This window comes from Mesoplodon bidens (assembly GCF_964165515.1).
Source record: "Mesoplodon bidens genome assembly, chromosome: 18".
Lineage (NCBI taxonomy): Eukaryota > Metazoa > Chordata > Mammalia > Artiodactyla > Ziphiidae > Mesoplodon > Mesoplodon bidens.
This window is the reverse complement of record NC_138175.1, coordinates 35,335,960-35,356,835: the sequence shown is the minus strand read 5'-3', so window position 1 is coordinate 35,356,835 and position 20,876 is coordinate 35,335,960. Positions and strand designations below refer to the sequence as shown.

At 53.8% G+C, this 20,876-nt stretch overlaps 1 protein-coding gene across 1 annotated transcript in view; it reads right to left on the bottom strand.

Moving 5' to 3' along the window:
* ZNF423 (zinc finger protein 423) overlaps positions 1–20,876 on the bottom strand; it is a 336,656-nt gene that overhangs the window by 11,916 nt on the left and 303,864 nt on the right. Inside the window, exons 6-7 of the mRNA XM_081217128.1 lie at positions 20,085–20,216; positions 18,320–18,435 (exon numbers count right to left, since the gene is read on the bottom strand). Of these exons, the coding sequence (XP_081073254.1) occupies positions 18,320–18,435; positions 20,085–20,216 (248 nt within the window). The remainder of the gene's footprint in view (positions 1–18,319; positions 18,436–20,084; positions 20,217–20,876) is intronic.

Here is a 20,876-nt window from a genome sequence, read left to right as displayed (position 1 = left end):
CAACCACACCCAGAAGAAATCCGGGCTCCAGACCTCAGGCCTGACAGCCCTACAAGGTCCGGCGACTGCTGGCCCCGAAGCCTCTACCACCTTCTCTCAGCTCCCCACCCAGGCCAAGCTCTTTCCTCATTCAGCCCTCTTGGCGGCCACTCCACTGCCCCGAGGCTCCCCCCAGTTTCTCCAGGCTCCTCCGCATCTGATTGCTGTGCCCTGGGAAAGCCCTTCCTGCCCGTGTGATGAGGGGCCCCTGTCTTGGTGCAGCTCCTCACCTGCACAGGAGTCCTTCTAGCACTTTCCTCAATCTGCAGTGACCAGGCTGCTTCCCTGCCCCTCACTAGGCCATGAGCTGCAGGCAGGGACCTCATCTCTCCATTCTCTGCTGGGCCCTGTGTCGGCTCAGAGCCCGCGCTTGCTAAAAACTCAGTATTTCTGAAATGACAGCCAACGGGCAATGGTAGTGAGGCAAAGCCTCCACTGACAGGGCCGGGGAGAGGAAAAGAAACAGGGCCGTCCCTCTCCTCCATGTCCCCGGCCCCGCCCAGGGCATGCTATACTTTTCCCTTAGAAGTCCAGGGATCCTTTGAAGACACTGTGCTAAGTGCAACGAGCTGGTCACAGGAGGACAAAGACTGTATGACTCACTTCTATGAGGTTCCTAGAGACAGGAAGGAGAATGGTGGCTCCCAGGGGCTGCGGGAGGGAGGGGGAGTCACTGGCTCATGGGGACACAGTTTCCGTTTGGGAAGATGGAAAAGATCTGTGGATGGTGGTGATGGCTGCACAACACTGTGAAGGTACTTAGTGCCAATGCACTGTCTACTTAAAAATGGTTAAGGGAGGGCTTCCCTGGTGGCACAGTGGTTGAGAGTCTGCCTGCTAATGCAGGGGACACGGGTTCGAGCCCTGGTCCGGGAAGATCCCACATGCTGTGGAGCAACTGAGCCCGTGCACCACAACTACTGAGCCTGCGCTCTAGAGCCCACGAGCCACAACTACTGAAGCCCGCGTGCCACAACTACTGAGCCTGCGCTCTAGAGCCCACGAGCCACAACTACTGAAGCCCGCGTGCCACAACTACTGAGCCTGCGCTCTAGAGCCCACGAGCCACAACTACTGAAGCCCGCGTGCCACAACTACTGAGCCTGCGCTCTAGAGCCCACGAGCCACAACTACTGAAGCCCGCGTGCCACAACTACTGAGCCTGCGCTCTAGAGCCCAGAAGCCACAACTACTGAAGCCCACGCGCCTAGAGCCCGTGCTCCGCAACAAGAGAAGCCACCGCAATGAGAAGCCCGCGCACCGCAACGAAGAGTAGCCCCCGCTCGCTGCAACCAGAGAAAGCCCACGCACGGCAACAAAGACCCAATGCAGCCAAAAATAAATAAATAAATAAAATTTTAAAAAATGGCTAAGATGGTAAACTTTATGTATGTGTATTTTCCCACAATTTTTTTAAAAATTGGGTGGGATGTTACAGAGTAAGCGGGCAGGTGGGAGGATGAAATGTCTGTCGCAGGCTACAGCTGAATGCAGGGCCGATCCTGCGCTGTAATCCTCATGTCTCTTGTTCTACAGAAGACATCTTTTTTTTTTTTTTCTTTTGGCCACGCAGCATCTGGGATCTTAGTTCCCCAACCAGGGATCGAACCCACGCCCCCTGCATTGGAAGTGCAGAGTCTTAGCCACTAGACCACCAGGGAAGTCCACGTCTCTTGTTCTAGAGTTGGAAGTTGGAAGCTGGAAGTTGCACAGACTGTAGCAGCGAGACAAGGCGTGTAGAGGCCTTGGCTGGACAAGTGGGAGCTATAGCATCCAGGGGACGTATCACTGGCCAGAATTGGCTGCAAGGCCTTTTCCACCTCCGTGATGCATAGGGCTTCCTCTGCGGTGCCCGAGCCTATGGCTATCATCAATGGCACAGCTCCCAGGGCCACAGAAGAACAGAGGACCTCTCGAGACCTTTAGAACCAGGGGCTTTATGCCCTGAGCACAGGGGCCTGAGCCACACGGCGGAGAGGCCTCCCCTGCAATTACCGCCAAGTCCAAAGGACTGGGGCCTTGACAGTTTTCAAGCCCTGCTGGATGGAAGTGTTTCCTCTGCTACTTCAGCTGGGGGACAGGAAGCATGCATGAGGTATACCCACAGACGTATTTTGACACGTTGGGAAAAAAAGTGGATGGAAATTTTCCCTTTAATTTTTTCTGAAATCTTTCCAGGCCTTTACGGCTTTAAATATTTATTCATTAAAATTTGATGAGAAAACTCAGCTCCGTATGTAGTCATCATATTTCACAAGCCAAAAAACCAGGACAAATAGCCAATAGCTGGGACAAAATACTTGAAATCAGGACTGTCCTGGAAAATCTAGGTCACACGGCCACTAATTATACAGAACACATATGTTCTGGTCCCTCAACTAACCCAGTGCTTTCAGGTTTTATAAATGATATTTTAAAACTTCCATCACATCCGTTTCTTCTTTCCTCCAAATTTTTGCTAAAAGGAAAACTTTCCTGCATCCTCAAAATTTCTAGAAAATTAACCTCTGCAGAGGGAGAGCGGTTCTGGCAGATTATTCTGAGGGTGGTCCTCCTCAGAAAACATGGCTCATCACCCCCCCAGAATGGCTTCCGGAGACCACATGGCCCAGCCCCCTCACTGACAGACCCCCAGGCTGCAGGGCCAGAAGTTCTGAAGATGGACCTAATTTGCTGTGATGAATTGTGTGCATGCACCAGCGATCAAAACTGCAGCTGAGACCGATTATATTTCATGATCGCGAAGGTTCTTATGAAAACACTTGGGCATATATCCTTGTCCATTCGGAGAGGACATCCAGCCTGGTACAAAGCAAAGGGCTAAGGGTGACCTCTACACACCTAGGAAGGCAGGGCTCCTTGGGAGCTGGGCCCACTGATGGGGCTAAAGAACACTGTGGCCCAGCCTGCAATGCCTTGTCTGCCCTCAGCTTCCAACCACACTCAGCTTCAGCTTCCAAGCAAACTCTAGGCACATCATCACTGCCCACACACCTGCTCCACCTTGACCAAGTAGGTCTGCCCTGCGCGTTCGCTTCCACCACCAGAACTCGATGGTTTCCATGAGGCAAACAAAGGATCATCTAGATCTCCCAGTCCATCCTGCCCCACTCAACTCATCAGAGGTGTGTGGGGGGATGGGGGAGAGCACAAGTAGTTGTAGGGTGGGAGGAGTAGTAGTTAAGTAGTTAAGCATGGAATTAAGAGCACATGAGGGAGGTGTCATGAAAGCTGTGTAGTTCCCGGCACTGAACACTCAATACTGATGGATGGCTGGATGGATGTGCAGCTAGATGGATGGAAAAATGGTTGGTGGATGGATGATGGATGGATGAGTAGATGGATGGATGGCAAGATGGATGAATCAATGAATGTGTGGATAAGTGGATGGGTGGCAGATGAGTGAATGGTAGGGGAAAGAAGAGTGCACAAATAAATAAGTGGGAAGGAGGGTAGAAGGACCGGTGGAAATACAGTGGCTTTTGGAGTTCAAATCCTGCCTTAGCCACCTAATATATGTATGTGACCCAAGGCAAGTCACTTCATTTTCTAAGTACCTATTTACAAATAATACTGACCTCATAGCCTTGTTATGAGCTTCAAATCAGGTTACATATGTAAAAGTGTGTACAATATGTAAAATGGTACACAGATGATTAATATTGTCATAATTACTACAGATCACAAGGCTTTGCCATCACTGTCAGCTCCAAAGCATGGATGACCCCGCATTTTTGATGTGGCAACTTCAAAAAGAAGGGTGGGGAGACTGAGACGGTGCCATAGGGATGCAGCTGTTGGCCTGCGCATCCACGTCTGGTTTCACTGGGGGGACCAGTCACTGAGCTGGAGAGCAGGGAGCCCCACTTGCCTCCCTGTTCAAACACCCAAACCCAAATGGGTGGAATACACTCCCCACTCCCACCCTGGGCCCCACTCCTCCCAGCTTTATCGCCCTTTCCCAGCCTCAGTTTTCAGGTCTGCAAAATGGTGGGAGTAAAGAGAACTTCTAGGGGTTCCCAGTTGTTGAGGCACCAACAAGATAATATTTACAAACTTTGAAGTGTTGCAACAGGGCTGCAAACTCAGAGCCCAGGTGGGTAATGAACTGCGTCAGTCTGACCAGGTCGGGGATGGTGCTGGACCAGAGCTCACATCCCCGCATCTGAAGAGGGCAGCTGATTGTTGCCAAGCGGGACTGTGGTCCAGGGGCTGCCAGATCTCATTTGTAGAAAAATCAAGAAATCTAGCCATTTAGTGTGGTGGTAAAGAGATAGAATCTGGGGCTGGTGGCCTAGGCCCAGGACTGACTAGCTCTGTGGCCTCAGGGAGTTAGTTAAACTCTCTGTGCCTCAGTTCAGTTACCTCAATAATAGAGGCGTGGGCTTCCCTGGTGGCACAGTGGTTGAGAGTCCGCCTGCCGATGCAGGGGACACAGGTTCGTGCCCTGGTCCGGGAGGATCCCACATGCCGCGGAGCGGCTGGGCCCGTGAGCCATGGCCGCTGAGCCTGCGTGTCCGGAGCCTGTGCTCTGCAACGGGAGAGGCCACAGCAGTGAGAGGCCCGCGTACCGCAAAAAAAAAATAATAATAATAATAGAGGCATTGTGAGGATAGAATGTCTTAATGTATAGAAGTGCTAAGAGCAATGTCTGGCACGTAATAAGCACTATATTAATGGTAGCCACTATAATTATAGGAAGTCTCCATTTCGAAACATAGACAACCATTTATAGGCTCTAAAATCCCGAGGGTCATGGGCTAGGAGTTTTTAACCTCCACTGTAAAAATGCTCAACGTTACTATGATAATGACATTTCCCCGTGTGTTTCTCCCTTCTGTGTGAGGGGAGGCTGGATGGGATCCCTCTTCCTCATTCTGGAGACCCTGATGGGAAGGAAGGGGTTGGCATGCTCCCACTGGGAACCCCAACCCCTGCCCCAGACAATTTCAGCATCTTTCTTCCTCCTCACCCTCCACCATGCTTCCTACCAGTGCTGCCTTGTATCTATTGTAAGACCCCAGAGAATATAAGATGCTCCGTATTTGAGGTATTACAACAAGCAAACAAAAAAATGACCCATTAAACTATAACACACAAGTGAGGTATTCCAATGTGAGAGCCATCATAATGAGAAAAGCTGTGCATCTTAAAATATGTCCGTGGAATAGGGTAATAGCTACCATATACTGTGCGCCTGTCATGTACCAAAACTGGGCTGCCTGGTCTTCATACGTTCTCTTCACATGTCCCGATTTGACTGATGTCCCATTTTACTGATGAAGAAACTGAGGCTCAGAAAGACAAAGCAGGGAATTTCCTGGCGGTCCAGTGGTTAGGACTCTGCGCTTTTACTGCTGAGGGCCCAGGTTCAAACCCTGGTCGGGGAAATAAGATCCCGCAAGCCGAGTGGTGTGGCCAAAAAAAAAAAAGAGAGAGAGAGAGAAAGGCAAAGCAGCTTGCTAAGTTATGCAGCTGGTAAGAGCTGGTTGAGCTCAAACGGCTCGGCCCTAAGGCTACCCCCTTCCCCTTTCGCTGTCCCTCGCCCACCCACTCTGCTTCCTGACGTCACTGAAAGGAAACACCAAACTGAACCTGTTACCCACCCTTGCCCATATCACAGCACACAGTGAATCTCACTGCAGCCCTGGATGAGCCCCAGTCGGTCCGTGCTTGGCTTTGTCTAAACTCCAGAAGCAGAGCAAGTGGGGCCACATTCATTATTGACGCAGCAAAACTGATTCCTGCCACCTCCGCCTTCCCCCTGCACGCCCGGCCCCAGCCCCTTTACCTCTCCGGGGAAGGCTGACGTGGGGCTGTTGACTGGCGCTCCTGAAATGCCAACTTGCATTTCTCATCATTAATTTCTTTCTAAATGTCATTAGTAATTGTTCCTGCTCAATGAAAGAGTGCAGCCCAGGCTTCCGCCGACAGCACCCGGTTCTGGTCTCTCCGCTGGAGGGGGCCAAGCACCCCCAGCCACCCAGACCCTGGCATCCTGGCAGGGGGAAGCCAACCCACCCCCAACAAGTTGAGCAGACAGACCACGGTATCGCCACGGTATCGAGAGACAAAGCAGACCTCGTTTTTAACACGCTTGGGGCTCTGCAATGGGAAGAAGCCTGCCCACAGCATCAGGGCAGCAGTTCAACACTCGGGCTCTACAGCCAGGCTACCTGGGTTCAAATCTCATCTCTGCCACTGCCTCGTGTGCCTCAGTCTCCCCCTCTGCAAAATGGAGAGAACAACAACATTGGCCTCAAATGATGGTTGTGAGGATAAAACAGGATAATCGATGCAAAGGGCCCCCCCCTTCGTGCCTGGGCTTGTTGCTGTTACTATTACTGCCCCACCCTTCCTTGTCCCTTAGGCTCTGCTCTGCCGCTTGCTAGCTGTGTGACGTGATACTGAGTCTCCCATCTGTGAAAGTGGGGCAGTGACATCACATCGATTCTACCCCCAACGCCACCCCCTCCGTTAGGCCCTCCTGGGCCCGAGCACTGTGTTCCGTGTTTCACAAACAGTACGTTGCATCCCCACATTAACCCTCCAGGAGAGGCAGCATTGGCCCGCTGTCCAGGTGAGGACAGTGAGTCTCGGGGAGGAAGGTCACATGTCCCAAGGTCACAGGGACCTTGAAGAAGCAACTCTGAGATTCACACCCTCTGGCCCCCAAGGCCCTGTGTCTTTCCTGTACGTCGGGCTGCCTCTGTGTCTAAGTCAGTGAGGGGGGCAGGGCTTTGTACAGTGCCAACCTCTGGGAGCCTTGGACCAACACGGCACCCACTGTTCTTAGTATTACCATTGTTCTAAGAAACTGAAGGCATTTGGTCCCGGCTGGGACAGCGCCGGTGAGGGGCTGGGCTCACAACACACACAATGGCCGCCGGCCTCAGGCTCCTGGCAGAGCCCCCATGCCCATCTGTCATGATGGCATGGTGCCCCTCTAAAGTTCGTTGGCCCCCCGCCCTAGGGCATGAATGACAGGCTCCAACGGGCAGACGGGCAGCCGGAGGCCGATTCCAAGTGCCATCTCTGCCCGGAGCTGGGCCTTGGGAGGAGCCCCCCCACCCCAGTCCCCACCTGGGCCTCCGCACACTTCATCGCTCAAGCAGGCAGAGCCCCGGGGCTCGCGAGGGCCTCTGAGCACAGCCAGGCATGGGCTCCTGCAGGGCCCGCCCCTCCCTTGCTCCTCTCTGTGGTGACCACGGCAGCCGCAGCTCACCTAGAGCAAGACGTCCACGTGCCCCAGGAGCCTGGCGATCTCCGAGTCCCCTTCTGGAACTCTTACCCTCCTGGGAGGCGAGGCCTGCCTGCACCCAGCACCCAGAGGCCTGCCCTTGGCTCTTAAGGGCTTGAGAGTCGACTGCAAGTGCACTGCCCCAGCCTTGGGGCCGAGAACACAGACACTAGTGTCAGGCTGCTTGTGTTCACAGCCCTGCGACTCCAGCAGCTGTGTGACCCAGGAGAGCCTCAGTTTACCCATCTGTGCCATGGAGATCGTCACTGTGAGGTCTCAAAAGACTGCGCATGTGAAGAGATGGAATCGGGCCTCCAGCAAACCCTCGGGAAAAGCTGTCTCGTTTTTACTACTGTGGGGTGAATGGCTCAGGCCTGTGCCTGGGCCTCAGAAGGACAAGAAGCAGAGTCACTGCCCACCGCTCAGTCTTCTCCAGACGTAGACCCTAAACCTGCACTCATGGCCCCTTGGGAGGCTCGGCTGCCCCAAGTGGTGGCAGTGGTGACACAGGACGCTGCTGCTGAGGGTGGTACGTTTTACTGTGAGCAGGAAAGGCCTTGCCCCACTCAAGGGTAAATAAACTAAGAGACACAGACAGACAAGCCTGGAGACAAAGAGAGGAAGGGTCACAGCCCAGGCCTCCTGCGATGTCACATGGGGCCCGGCTGCAGGTTCTGCTGGGTACAGCAGTCCTGTTGTGTGAGACTTAGCACACCGCATGATTGCTATGATGCTATGCTTTATTGCATACATTACACTAGGTTACGCCGCAAACATGGAATCAGTACTCTGCCTGTTTGTCCTCAGTGGTTCCCTATTCCTCTCCAGGCAGCACTTGAGGGACACAGGCCTTTGTGTGTCCCCAGAACCTGCACACACCTGGCACGTAGTAGGTGCTCAGCAAATCTTGTGGGCTGCACTGAGCACATCCACACATGACGGGCTGAAGGAACGAGTCGTGAAGGAGTGAACTGAAGCCCACGGGTCACAGCAGCGACGACAACACTGGCTGATGCTCACCAAACCTGGACTCTGACCAGACCCGGAGCTGAAGGCTTTTCAGGCACTGTCATTACCCTCCATTTGCTGAGACCCAGAGAGGGTCAGTGACTTGCTCAAGGTCACAGAGCCACTCGGTAGTGGGGCTGGGATTGGCAGCCAGGCTGTGTGGGCACGCCACACCATGTTGCCACGATTAATGGATATCGGGCTGTGCTGGGCTCTGGCTTCCTGACCTAGTGGGGAAGGCAGGACACACAAAGGGATCACACCCTGAAAAGCACAGTAATTACCTCCAGGAAGCTTTATATTCTAAGTGCTCACCAAGTGCTTTTCCGCCCATGAACTGTCCATCCTCACAAAACCTGAGGCAATAGATCCTACCCCATTGTACACTCAAGGAAACTGAGGCCAGAAAGGTGCAAGTGTCTGCAATAGAAAACAATGGAGGAGGGGCAATCTGGGGAGGACTCCAATGCCAGCAATCGGTTCTCACTGCCCAGAGCCACTGCTGGGTGTCACCAGGCACCTCCCTCTCGTTCCCCCAGGTCAAGCCCAGCCAGGCCCTGCTCTCCCTGCAGTGGTGGATGACACAGACTGGGCTGTCTTTAAAACAGGAAAGAGGAAGACGCTGCTGCTCACGGAAAGCTCAGCCAAAGAGTCAAATGCTAAGTATGTGCCTAGAGCACTTTCAATTTTTAATTATTATTAGTTATAATTATCCGGCTGGTTCTGACAGCAGCAGTGCAAAGAGGCAAGGAAACTGGCTCCTTGGTTACCCATCTTATAAGGACCAGGAATTTAAAAAATGGGCTCCTAGAATCTGCAGTTGCAACTCTCCTTCTTTTACTCCTTTCCTTGTTTGTGTTCTCTTCCCTTTGTTTCCTACTTTCTAGGAGCTAAAGACAAATATGGTAAAACATATGGTGGATGGATGGATGGATGGATGGATGAATGGATGGATGGATAGCAGAAAGAGGCTTCACCCCCCAAAAACTCACATTAGAATGGGAAGTCAGGTGTAGACATAATTGTTGTAGTCTGTATAGGCAAAGGGATCAGGGCGTTAAATGCAGGGCCGGAGAAGCCCAAGGAGGGAGAATCAGGGAGGGCTTCTCAGAGAAGGGACCACTTGAGCTGGGGCCTGAAGACCGAGAAGAAGGGAAGGGTGTTCAAGCAGAAGGCTCAGCAGGGGTACATGCGTCCCAGAAGCCAAGCCAAGAACAACCCAGAAGAATGAAGCAAGAAGGTGCTCACCCCTCTCCAGCCTGACCGCCCTTTTCTCTGTTCTTTGGACTCCCCAAATCTATCCGTGCCTCTGAGCCTTTGCACTGGCTGTTCCCTTTCCTGGAAGCTCCCCCGGCTCTTCCCTGCACTGGCTCTTTCTCAACCTTCAGGACTCAGTTGAAACACCAGCCTTTCTTGACCACTTGATCTGATTTTTCACCCCCAACGTCCCCTCCTCCTTGCCCCGACACACATGCACACAGACACACTTCACTTTCTGTCCCAAAGCAGTTTTACTGTCTTCAAAATTCCACAGTCTGAAACGACCTCGTTCACGTATTTACTGACTTATTGTCAATGTCTCCCGCAGACCATCGGCTCTGTGAGAACAGGGACCTTGTGTACCGGTTCACAGCTGCAGCCCAGGCCCCCGCGATGGCACCTATAATAGGTACTCAGTAAATGTTCGTGAAACGAAAATGGAATGAGGGAAAGGGTCAAAGCAAATGTTCACAAAGGCTAAGAAGGAGGGGTGCCCCTGGAGCTCAGACCGTGCCCCCTGGCTCACAGACAGCTCCCTCTGGCTGGGTACCAGGATTCCTCCAGGCAGGGCCCAGCTTGCCCCATCAGAAGGGCTCCAGGTTGCTAGTTAGAATACCTAGCTTTGCTTTTAATCAATTGTAATCATTTAGCTGGCAGCGGCATGATTAGGCACACACAAGCAAACAGCATGAGCTAATCCTTTAAATGCGCCTGCTCAACGCCAGGCTGGCCGCTTTGCCGCTGCAGGCCAGCTCTGGATGCGCTTCCTGCGGCCCCTTGCTTTGTCGATGAGGGAGTCTAGATTCCAGGGCACGGGGCAGGCCCGCTGCTCCCCGCGCCCAGCCCAGCCCCATCACAGAGGTCTGCAGGATGCCAGACGTTCCACCATCAAGAGACCTTTCTCTGGCTCAGCCTCCCGTGACAGCACCCGGCAAAGCTGCCGTAGGTGGGAAGGTCCAGTTTGGGGAGGAGCTTGTCCGCCTGTCAGAGGCCAGCCACGTATGGCTGGGAATCGGCGTGCCCCCTCATGGCTTCCCTCAGCGATAATGAAGAACGGGATGCAGTGAGGCTGCTGGGAAGGAGAGAAGGCGATGCCATCCCTGCCAGTGTCTGTGGGCACAGAGGTGTCCACGGGGACTCAGAGACAGCGCCAGGAAGCGTGAGGTCTTCTGAGGTTCCTGTCTGCACGACTGGACCCCATCCTTCCTCTCCCCAAGCCTGGCCTGAGCTGAACTGACCCCCTTGCTCCTTGCAAGAAAATTTGCAGGTTCCTGGCCTCAAGCTCCAGCCTTACGCACACGGCTACAGGCCTGGCTCCGCATAACGGTCCCCAGGGCGCTTCTGCCTGGGTCCACCCGCAAGGAGTTTCTTTTGCATCCCCTGTTACCGCTATTTGCGCTACCTGCTTGGCCCAACTACTAAAATCGTTTCCGGGTCCCCTGACACAGGCTTTTTATAGTTCAGCACCGCAGGTCTCATTTAAATCTATTAGCTCATATAAATGGCAATTCATTTAAACTTTGGAGGGTTTCTGTTTGCCTTGGTGGCGAAGACAATTTGGTTTTGCTTGTGGCTCTGCCATTTGCAAGTGACCCTGGGCAAATCACTTAACCTCTGAGAGTCTCAGTTTCCATATCTGTAAATGGGAATAAGGGTGCCTACTTCACGGGATTGTGTTGAGGCAATCCACACAAAATGCTTAAGACAGGACCTGGCCCACACTAGGGATCCACCCAGGGTGGTGGCCGTTATAACTACTTCTTGTCCAGTTTGGGGAGGAGCTTGTCCGCCTGTCAGAGGCCAGCCACGTATGGCTGGGAATCGGCGTGCCCCCTCATGGCTTCCCTCAGCGATAATGAAGAACGGGATGCAGTGAGGCTGCTGGGAAGGAGAGAAGGCGATGCCATCCCTGCCAGTGTCTGTGGGCACAGAGGTGTCCACGGGGACTCAGAGACAGCTGGGCTGGGCGGGCAGAGCCATTCCCTCCCCTCAGGTCAGCTAACCCCTGGCAAGGGGCCCACAGGGCCCCGGGCCTTCATCTGCTGAGGCCTGAGGCTGGAAATGCAAGGCCAACAGCCCTGACATTTTCGGGGTCTGTGGTTTACAGGGTTGTCTCACATCCCCAACCAAATCTGCATACCTCCCTCCACCAAGCCCGGGCACAGCTAAGGAAAACGGGGTCCAGAGAAAAGGCCTGGGACAAAGGCGCTCGGAAACATGTAGAAAGGGGGACTTGAAGTCCCCACCTCCGGCCCCCACTCCGTGCCCTTCCCCCCTTGCCTCACTGCTCTGCACCCAGCACCTCCCATGCCCCACTGGGGGCCTCCGGTGCCCATGGCCTTGAGACTTGGCTGGGTGCCACAGAAGGAAGGATTTGGAATCTCACTTTGTTCCAACTCAGGCCAGAAATCATGAAATCACAGCAAGCCCCAAATGGAGGGGACCCTAAAAAGTCTTCTGATCTTAAAATGGCTAATGCTAGTAATATACTACTACTACTAATGCTAACAATTCTAATAATAATAAAAGTAAATGATACTAAAAACAGGTAGGTGTTAGTAATAACCAAGCTCTTCCTACGTGCCACCCGCTGTGCCAAGGGCTTTATGACACGACCACGAGGTAGGAACTATTAATACTCCATTTTACAGATAAAGAAACTGAGACCCACAGCTGATGAATGATGGAGCAAGGCTTCAAATGCAGAGCCATTCTCACAAAGAGTGTGCTCGCAGCCTCTCCCTCTGCAGCATTTCAGACAAGGGCTCTGTTTACGCACCTCTACTGACAGGGACTTCACCACCTTCCATTTCTTCCACGTGTAGACAGTTTTCCCTCGTAGTGGCTATCTGTGGTGTCTACCAGCCCATACTCCCCTTCCCCCGATGGCTGGCACTGAGTGGCCCCACCTAGGGCCACAGCTCACTGGAGCAGGTTTGGACAGCTGACCTGAGTGCAACCATCAGATTCCCGCTCCAAAGACCTAGAACCTGTTGCCTGCACACCAACTGTTACCCACAGTCACCATTTCTGGGTGAGCTGGGTGTTGCTGCCGGCTACTTGTGTAACGACATCCCCACACTAAAGACACACCTGTTGAAATAACCGGGTGTGTCTGTCTCAGCAGAAATGACAGGAGCTGCAGCGGTGCTTCCTCCTCGTATAGAGGAGCCCGGAGAGTCAGGCTGCAGAGAGAGAACACGACGCGAGCCAGATAGAGGCAGAGGCGGAAGGCCCCTGCCTTCATAAAGAGCACTTGGTTCCTGGGAACTGGACAGCTGAAAACTCCACACTTCCTGCTCTTGGCATCCAAAGCCACGCCTGTGTCCCTACAAGTTAAATCCCATCTTGCTTGAGCTAACCCTGGAGAGTGATGCCTGAGTCTGACTGTCAGAGAAGAAAATCCACGTCCCGAGTCTCTGCCCACTACCGGAAGTCTGGGGGACACTGGAAGCACGCTGAGGACCCCCTCATCCCAGCAGAGCTTAAAACACTTGAAGGGCTTCCCTGGTGGCTCAGTAGTTAAGAATCCGCCTGCCAATGCAGGGGACACGGGTTCGAACACGTGTGGGACACGGCTTCCCTCCGGGAAGATCCCACATGCCGCGGAGCAACGAAGTCCATGCGCCACAACAACTGAGCCTGCGCGCTACAGCCCGTGAGCCACAACTACTGAACCCACGTGCCACAACTACTGAAGCCCACGTGCCTGGACCCCCTGCTCCACAACAAGAGAAGCCACCGCAATGAGAAGCCCGTGCACCACAACTAAGAGCAGCCCCTGCTCGTCGCAACTAGAGAAACCCGTGTGCAACAACGAAGACCCAACGCAGCCAAAAATAAATAAATAAAATAAATAATTTTAAAAAACCAAACGCTTGAAGACGACTGTCCCCACGCTCCCCCTGCAATCCAGCCAAGTCTTCTCCTGGTGAACTAGCCCCCTGAAAGCTCCTTGAAACCAAGCTGCATGCCCGGAGCCTAGCACCCTGCCTGGGCTGAGTGGGGTGGATATGTCTTTGTGTGTGCGTTTGTGTGTGTGTTTAGACGAACCTTGTTCAGGCATCCCTATTTCTTCTCCCGACCCCCAGCCCCTGGCAATTCTTGGTCTCTTTTCTATTCCAGTATTTTTGCCTTTTTCCAGAATATCATGCACATAGAACCACACAGTATGGAGCCTTTTGAGTCTGGCTTCTTTCACTTGCCATTTACCATTCACGCATGTTGTTGTGTGTATGAGCAGTTGCATTTTATTGCCAAGTAGTAGTCCATGGTATGAATGTAAATACATCTGTCTGTTCATTTACCAGGGAAGGGACCACTGCGGGGGGCGGGGGCGGTTCCAGTTTGGGGCCATTATAAATAAAGCTCTACATCATTCATGTAGAGGTTTCTGGATGAGCGTGTTTTCAGTTCTCTGGAATAAACACCCAGCAGCAGGATTGCTATGTCATAGGTTAACTATATGTTTAACGTTGTAAAAAACTCAAAAACTATCTTGCCACGTGGCTGTACCATTTTGCATTTCCCCAGCGATGTAGGAGAGCTCCAACTGATCCTCCACGCCCTGGCTGGCACTCGTCGGTTTTTTGCTTTTGTTTTAGTCATTCTACTAGGTGTATAGTGGCATCATGTCATGGTTTTCATTTGTTCTTCCCTAATTACTAACGATGTTGAACATCTATATGTCTTCTTTGGTGAAGTGTTGAAATTTTTTGCTCTTTTTTTGGGGTTGATTTTCCCTCTCATTATCAAGTTTTGAGAGTTTTAAAAAAATATGTTCCGGATACAAGTCCTTTATCAAATATGTGATTTGCAAATATCTTCTCCCTGCCTGGGACTTTTCATTCTCTTAATAGTAAGTGTCTCTCAATTTGGGTTCAGGACGTAAATCGGATAATATGTCTTCCCATTGTGATGTGCGGTTTCCCATCACAATGGGGACAAAATCCAAATAGCTTTGCTGTCCTATGAAACTTGCCATGACCTTGCCTCCACCCACCGGCCCCCTTCACACCCCCCACCCACTCACTGTGCTTCAGCCAATTGTCACCTTCTGTTGTTCCAGCAACACACCTGGCTTGCACTGGCCACAGGGCCTTTGCACTCATGCCTCTCTTCCACACACTCTCTCCCTTTCACCTTCCAGACCTCAGCTCAAATGCCACCTCCTCAGAGAGGCCCTCCCTGACCACACTCACCAAGCTGTAACCAACCTCGCTCCCATTATGCTCTAGCCTATTACCTGGTTTTATTTTCTTCATGTCATTGACCACTATTGGAAAGTGTCTATCAATCCCTCCAGAATGTAGGTCCTATGGGTGTTTCTCTGTCTCACTCACCACTGTCTTGTCAGTTCCTAGATCTAGTGTCTGTACATAATGGGCCCTCTATCTACATGCTTTGAACAAATAAAGAGCAACTTGAGTTCCCTCTCAGGCACCTAATCAATGAATGTGCCCTGGTTTGTCCAAAGTTCTTTAAATTAATCAGTCTCTGGGCAGAGCCAGGCGAACTCAGAATCAAACAGGACTTGCACCTCCCTCTTTCTGACAACTCCTATTAATGCATCTTAAGAGAACACTCCCTTTGGAGGCAGGCATATCACTCTGACACAGACCAAGCCCTCCAGAGACCAATCCTACCCCTATTACCTCTATATCCACAGCAGGAAGTCAGCTCCTACAGTGAGAACAATCCTAAATTTCACATCTTCTCAAGACCTCTCAGCCCAGAGTCACTTGTGCCTACCAACGTTAGCTGCCCTAGTCTCCCCACTGGACCTACATGACATACAGACTGGAGAGCCACTCAAGGCCCCAGCAAGGGCCAGGCCCTGTCTCCTGTTGCACCCCCCAAGCCCCCACATGTCACTCTAGGGAAATAACCCATTCGTCTGCCAGCCCCAGCTTCAGCGTTAATGACGATGAAATTTTCAAGGCCTGAAAAACCCTTCTCTCAAAACACCAAAAAATTGTTCCTCAAGTTACTTAACGAAAGCCATTATTTGCATAGATTTGGCATTGCTACAACACTTCCATATTTAAATGGTCTGTAATTAAAATCATTAATTGCAGAAAATAGTGACTCGTTAAGGCTATAATTTAGTGAGGTTCTTGGCATTTGAGGATCTGCCTTAAAGGTTGATGGGGTGACCCAGGGAATCATCAGCTCACACAAACCATTCTGGTGCCTGGGACGTCTGCAGCCCCAGGCGGATGCAGTCGAAGCAAGATCTGGCTTGAAACCACAGCTACCTACACCTGTGCATCACGAGCTAGGCCTCTGGCACGGAATGCTGATGAAGCTTGAAAAAGGCAGGACTGGGAAGTTTCTCTGGGAAAAACCTCAAAGCCAACAAGCAGAGCAGTCATCCCTCTCTTGGCATCCAGGACAATGTGGGGGGACCAGAGGGCTGAGCAAGCCCGAAGTTTAAGTGAATCATAGTTTATGTGAGCTAGTGCGTTTAAAAGCGGCCTGCCATGTTGGGCTATAAAAAGCTTCAGTTGTCTGGGGACTTGGAGCCCATTTTGGTAGCTAGGCCAGGCTGGTAAGGCGGTTGGAGATAGGGTGAAGGGTGCATAGCCCGTGCACGAGCAAGGCTTCCTGGACAGATGCCGATCAGGAGTGGCACCAGTCCCCTTGGTCAAATGAGAGGGCAGTTAGCTGTTCCCTCACAGGCCTCAGCACAGAGGTACACACTCAGCTTGTGGATCGATGGGGAGACGGCAGTGGGCCCTGGGTGTGGTCACTACCTTGCTGGCGGTCATTTCATAGCAGAATCCCCTCTCTGGGCCTGGGTCCATAACCCTGTCCCACACTGAGATGGAATGAACGTTGTGTGAGGGGTACAGGACTTACAGGAACTCAGAGGGGCTGCCCGAAGAGTGAAAAGAAATGGGCTTTCCAGCCATCCACCTGGTACAGTTCAAGGTCAGAGGCCAAGCCTGTCTGCTCTGTCCGCCAGGCCCAGGCCCGGGACCAGCCCATGGGAACAGGACCCTGACTGTCGGATGGTGAATCCCTCCTGTGCCCTCTGTGGGCCTGTTTTCACTTCCTCTGGGTGATGGCTGTCAGCAGCCGTGCAGACAGGATGGGTCCAGGCCTGGCTGAGTGCACGGGCTATAGCGCAGTGAAGCGGGCTACCCTGCAACAGGCATGGCTACACCCCTTCAGTCCCAGAAGAGGGCCACCACTGCTGCCCTCCAGCGACATTATGACCCTGCTGTGGCTGCAGCCTTGAAGCACGCAGCTGAATGCAGGATCAGCACCTGCATGGGGGTGCAGGCAAGGTGTACAGGGTGGGCAGACAAACCCGGTGGGCCATAGTGTGTGCGAGTCCTTGGGGGTAGGGCTGTGAGGAACGCCAGCTCTCCTCTCCTTCCAGGCATTGGGGGATTCCCTCCCTCGCCCCTTTGACACTGGGCATGGCCACCTGAAGGGCTCTGGCCAAGACAATGTGGGAGCGAGATGTGGGTCGCTTCCCAGTGAAGCTTTGAAAGCGGTCTGCGATCGCCACCCCCTCCCCTCCCTGCTTCGGTGACCACGCAAACATGAGAGGAGATGAACCCGCCATCGGCCCAGGTCACTATCGTGAGCAGAGCTCCTCCCCCGCCACCTGATACATCACACAGGCAACAAATAAGTCCTTGTTACTTGAAGACAGGGCTAGAGGATGTTTGTTCCTGCAGCAGAACCTAACTTGCATCCCAGCTGAAAACAGTGTTATTTAGTGTTATTCTCAGTATGTGATATTCCGGCATGTCTGTGTGTACGTGTGGTACTTCTGTGGATGCCTGAGTGTTAATTCTTTTGGGGTGTGGTGTTATGCTGTGTGTGTGTGGTGTTACTCTGAAAATGATGTCTCTGTGTGTGTGCATAGGGACTGTGTGTGTGGAACTTTCCTTTGTGTGTGCAGTGTGTGTTTGTGTGTGTGCGTGTGTGTGTGTGTGGTATTTCTGTGACAGCATGTCACCTCTCCAGCGTTAAAAGAGTTTCTTGCAAAAACCGGTGCATGAGAAGGTGGTTTCACCTGCACACAGATCTAGGTCCCCAAAAACCAGTAACAGGTGGGAAGGGGCCCGCGGGATGCCGAGGGGAGTGGGCTACAGGAGCCCTGGGAAGCCCACCACAGCCGCTTCCTTTCCCAAGGGCCCTCTCAGCTACTGCAGGCCCTGGATGGGGGGCTGAGGAAGCTGTAGGGCTGTGGCGCCCCATCTGAAGGCCACATCAGCCTCAGGACCACTGGCAAGTATCCCTTCCTCTGAGTTGGGGCCCAACGGTACCCATTGCTCTCACTTTTCTAGCTTTCCTGGGCATGTTGGAGGTTCCAAGATCCCGGATCCAGCTTCCGGCCACACACAGCCCCAGGCAAGCCACACAGGCCACCAGCCATAGATCCAAAGTCCAGTGGAACATCATCATGTAATACCAGTGAGGAAATGAAATCCCTGAGAGGGGAAGGGACTTGCAACGGAAACAGCACAAATGTTAACCGTTCCGACTCTGGCTCCAGGCTCAGCTGCTATGGTCCAGCTCTCCTGAGAACGCTGGACCAGCGAGGCCTGGAGGCCATACCCCATACCAGCCAGCCAGGAGGGCAGCCACTGGCTCCAGACCAACAAGCACAAGTCCAGGGCCTGTTGCTTTCGCGGCTGGTGGGGCTGCTGAGTACAAGATCCCACCATCATGGATTCACCCCAAGATCCTCAGTGCCAATGGGAGCCCCAAAGAGCCCCAGGAGGGGTGTGTGCAGCAGACAAGGGCACTCACCTGCAGCTCGGTCTGGAAGAAGAATTTCTGTGGGCACTGCGAGCAGTCGTAGATCTTGTCCTCCTGCCCGTGCACAGCAAAGATGTGCTGCTGCAACTTGTTGGCCTGGACGAAAACTGGACATGGACATGGACATGGCCATCAGGGGGCCAGACACTGGGAACACGGGCCCGGCCAACCAGAGCAGCTGCTCCACACCACTCCCAAGTGGGGATCACCCAGGCATGGACACGGTGGCCAAACAATGGGCTACTGGAAACACTGTTGGCACACGCTAGAGAGGGCTCAAGCCAGTGAAGCTGAACTCTGCCACTTACAGGCTGTGCAACACTGGACAAGTCACGTAACCTCTCTGGGCTTCGTTTCCTGAAAAATGAGGATCATTAAAGTCTGTAGTTCACTGGGTGGCTGGGAGGATCAAATGGGTTAATACTTGCAAAACGCTTAAAAAGATGGCCTGGCACATAATTAGCCCAATGAATGTCATCGTCTTCATCATCGCCATTTGCCAGATACCTTCCAAATGTGGGCTCCTTGAATACACATAGGCCTGCAAGGCGGGCACTGCTGCTATCCCCATTTTAAAGAAGAGAAAACTGAGGCACTGGGAATGTTGTGACTTGTCCTAGGTTTCACTCTGCAGGTGGCAGAGCTGAGATTTGATTTAAATAAGCTCAGCACAGTGTCTAGTACAGGAAGGTACTCAATTAACAGGAATCACTCATCTTGCTGAGGTTGTCAGCATCCTCGGATCCCCACACAGGGGCCCCCGTGTCCTGGATGGGCAGACCTGGCAACTGAGGCCCCTTGGTGCCAGCCCCCGACCCAGCTCACAGAGTGGGATGGTAACAGATGGGTGGGGGCCCCTGAGATGGAGGGATTGAGAGGGAAGAGGCACCAGTGTGTGCCAAGACTCCCGGGAAGCCCAGAGGGGTGTGAGCGTGCGGGGCGCTCCCCGCTGCGGGGCCCCTTCCTCGGGCCTGTCACAGAACAGGTCACAGCCCCGGCCTCCCGGTGGCTGTATCCTCCATGTGGTCCGGACGCAGGGCGCACAGAGGAGGTGGCCCTGAAGCAGCTGTGTGTCTGGGAGGTGAGCACTTCAGAGATCCCCTCCTGCCAGGCGCCCTCCCCAGGGTGGGCTTCCCGCCGTGGCAGACGACAGATGTCAGGGAGAGGCAGGGGAAGGCCAGCCTCCCCCACGCACACCGGCTGCCATCTGGGCAGCAGGAGGGGGGCCGGCAGAGCCCCTGAGACTCGCCTCAGGCCGGGACCGCCACTCGCCTGGGCCGGCAGCCAGTCTGGGGGCTGGGGACTTGGCCGGCAGAGCTGCCCTTGACCCCTCCAGCCTGGAGCACGGATGAAGCAGGGGCTGGGACAGGCCAGGGAGGAGGGGGAGACAGGAGGTGTGCGAAGGGGGAACCCCACTGGTGCAGGACGGAGCTCAGAGACGAGCCTGGGGCCCGTGAAGGGCCAACTGCAAGGAAGGGCAAGGCTGGGTGGGCAAAAGCGGGGCAGCAGCTGAGTGCAGGGGTGGGAGGAGGGCTAGGGACCCACGCTGCCGAAGAGGAGAGAGCAGAGGGCGAAACGGGGGGCCGGGGTCAGCTCTACGTGGAGAGGCAGGCGGAGCAATAGGGCTGCGGATCCCTCGGGGCTTCCCCGTGAGCTCCGGGGCCACGTTGGGCCAGATGCTGAGGGCCAGGGATTGAAGCGCTGGGCCCCTGGGTCCCTTCCCTCTCCCCACGTGCTCCCCGCCGGGCACACTTACCTGTGAAGCACACGGGACATTTGAAGGTACCGCCCATGCCCTCGAAGCTGTGCTCGATGAGGTGACACAGGAGCTTGGCCGGGGAGTCGAACATCTGGTTGCACAGCTTACACTCATGGTTGATGCCTTCCTCTGCAAGGAGAGCCACGGCCAGTCAGCAACCCTGCACACCGTGTCCTCCTGCAGGAGCCCACATGCCCCCAGTACACCCCAGGCCAGCCCTCCCTGACCCCCAGAACCAGGGCTGGGGAGGGGCTGTGGATGCCCAGACCCATCCCAGCTCTAGATGGTCCAGCTCCCGGAAGGCTAACAGACCCCAGGGGGCGCCAGCCCCAAATATCTGGCTCTTGAATGTGTCATTTGCTGTGATTTCTCCTGCTGGTCTAGCAACAAGGCAAGTAGCTTGAATCCTAGATTGTTTCATAGAGGAGAGGGGCCCAGGATGGGGTCCGCATGGGGAAGGGAGTCCAACCAAAATTTTAAAAAATCCAATAGACCATTCATCGAGCATGTACTGTGTGCCAGGCGGGGATTCTGTGGGGAGCTAAGCCCCCATTCTAGTGGTGGGGAGACAGATAATAAAGACAATCAACACATAACTCAGCGTCAGGAGGTGACGAGGGAACACAGGGAGCTCTGGAGGGGAGAGTCGAGGGCGAGGCCCTGAGGTGGGCCCACGCGGGGCCATGTGGATGGTAGCAAGGGGACAGTGCCTGATGGTTGCGGGCGGCCAGGGACAGCATGGGACAGTGGGGACCCAGGGATGCACTTCGCAAAGGGCCTTGCCGGCCA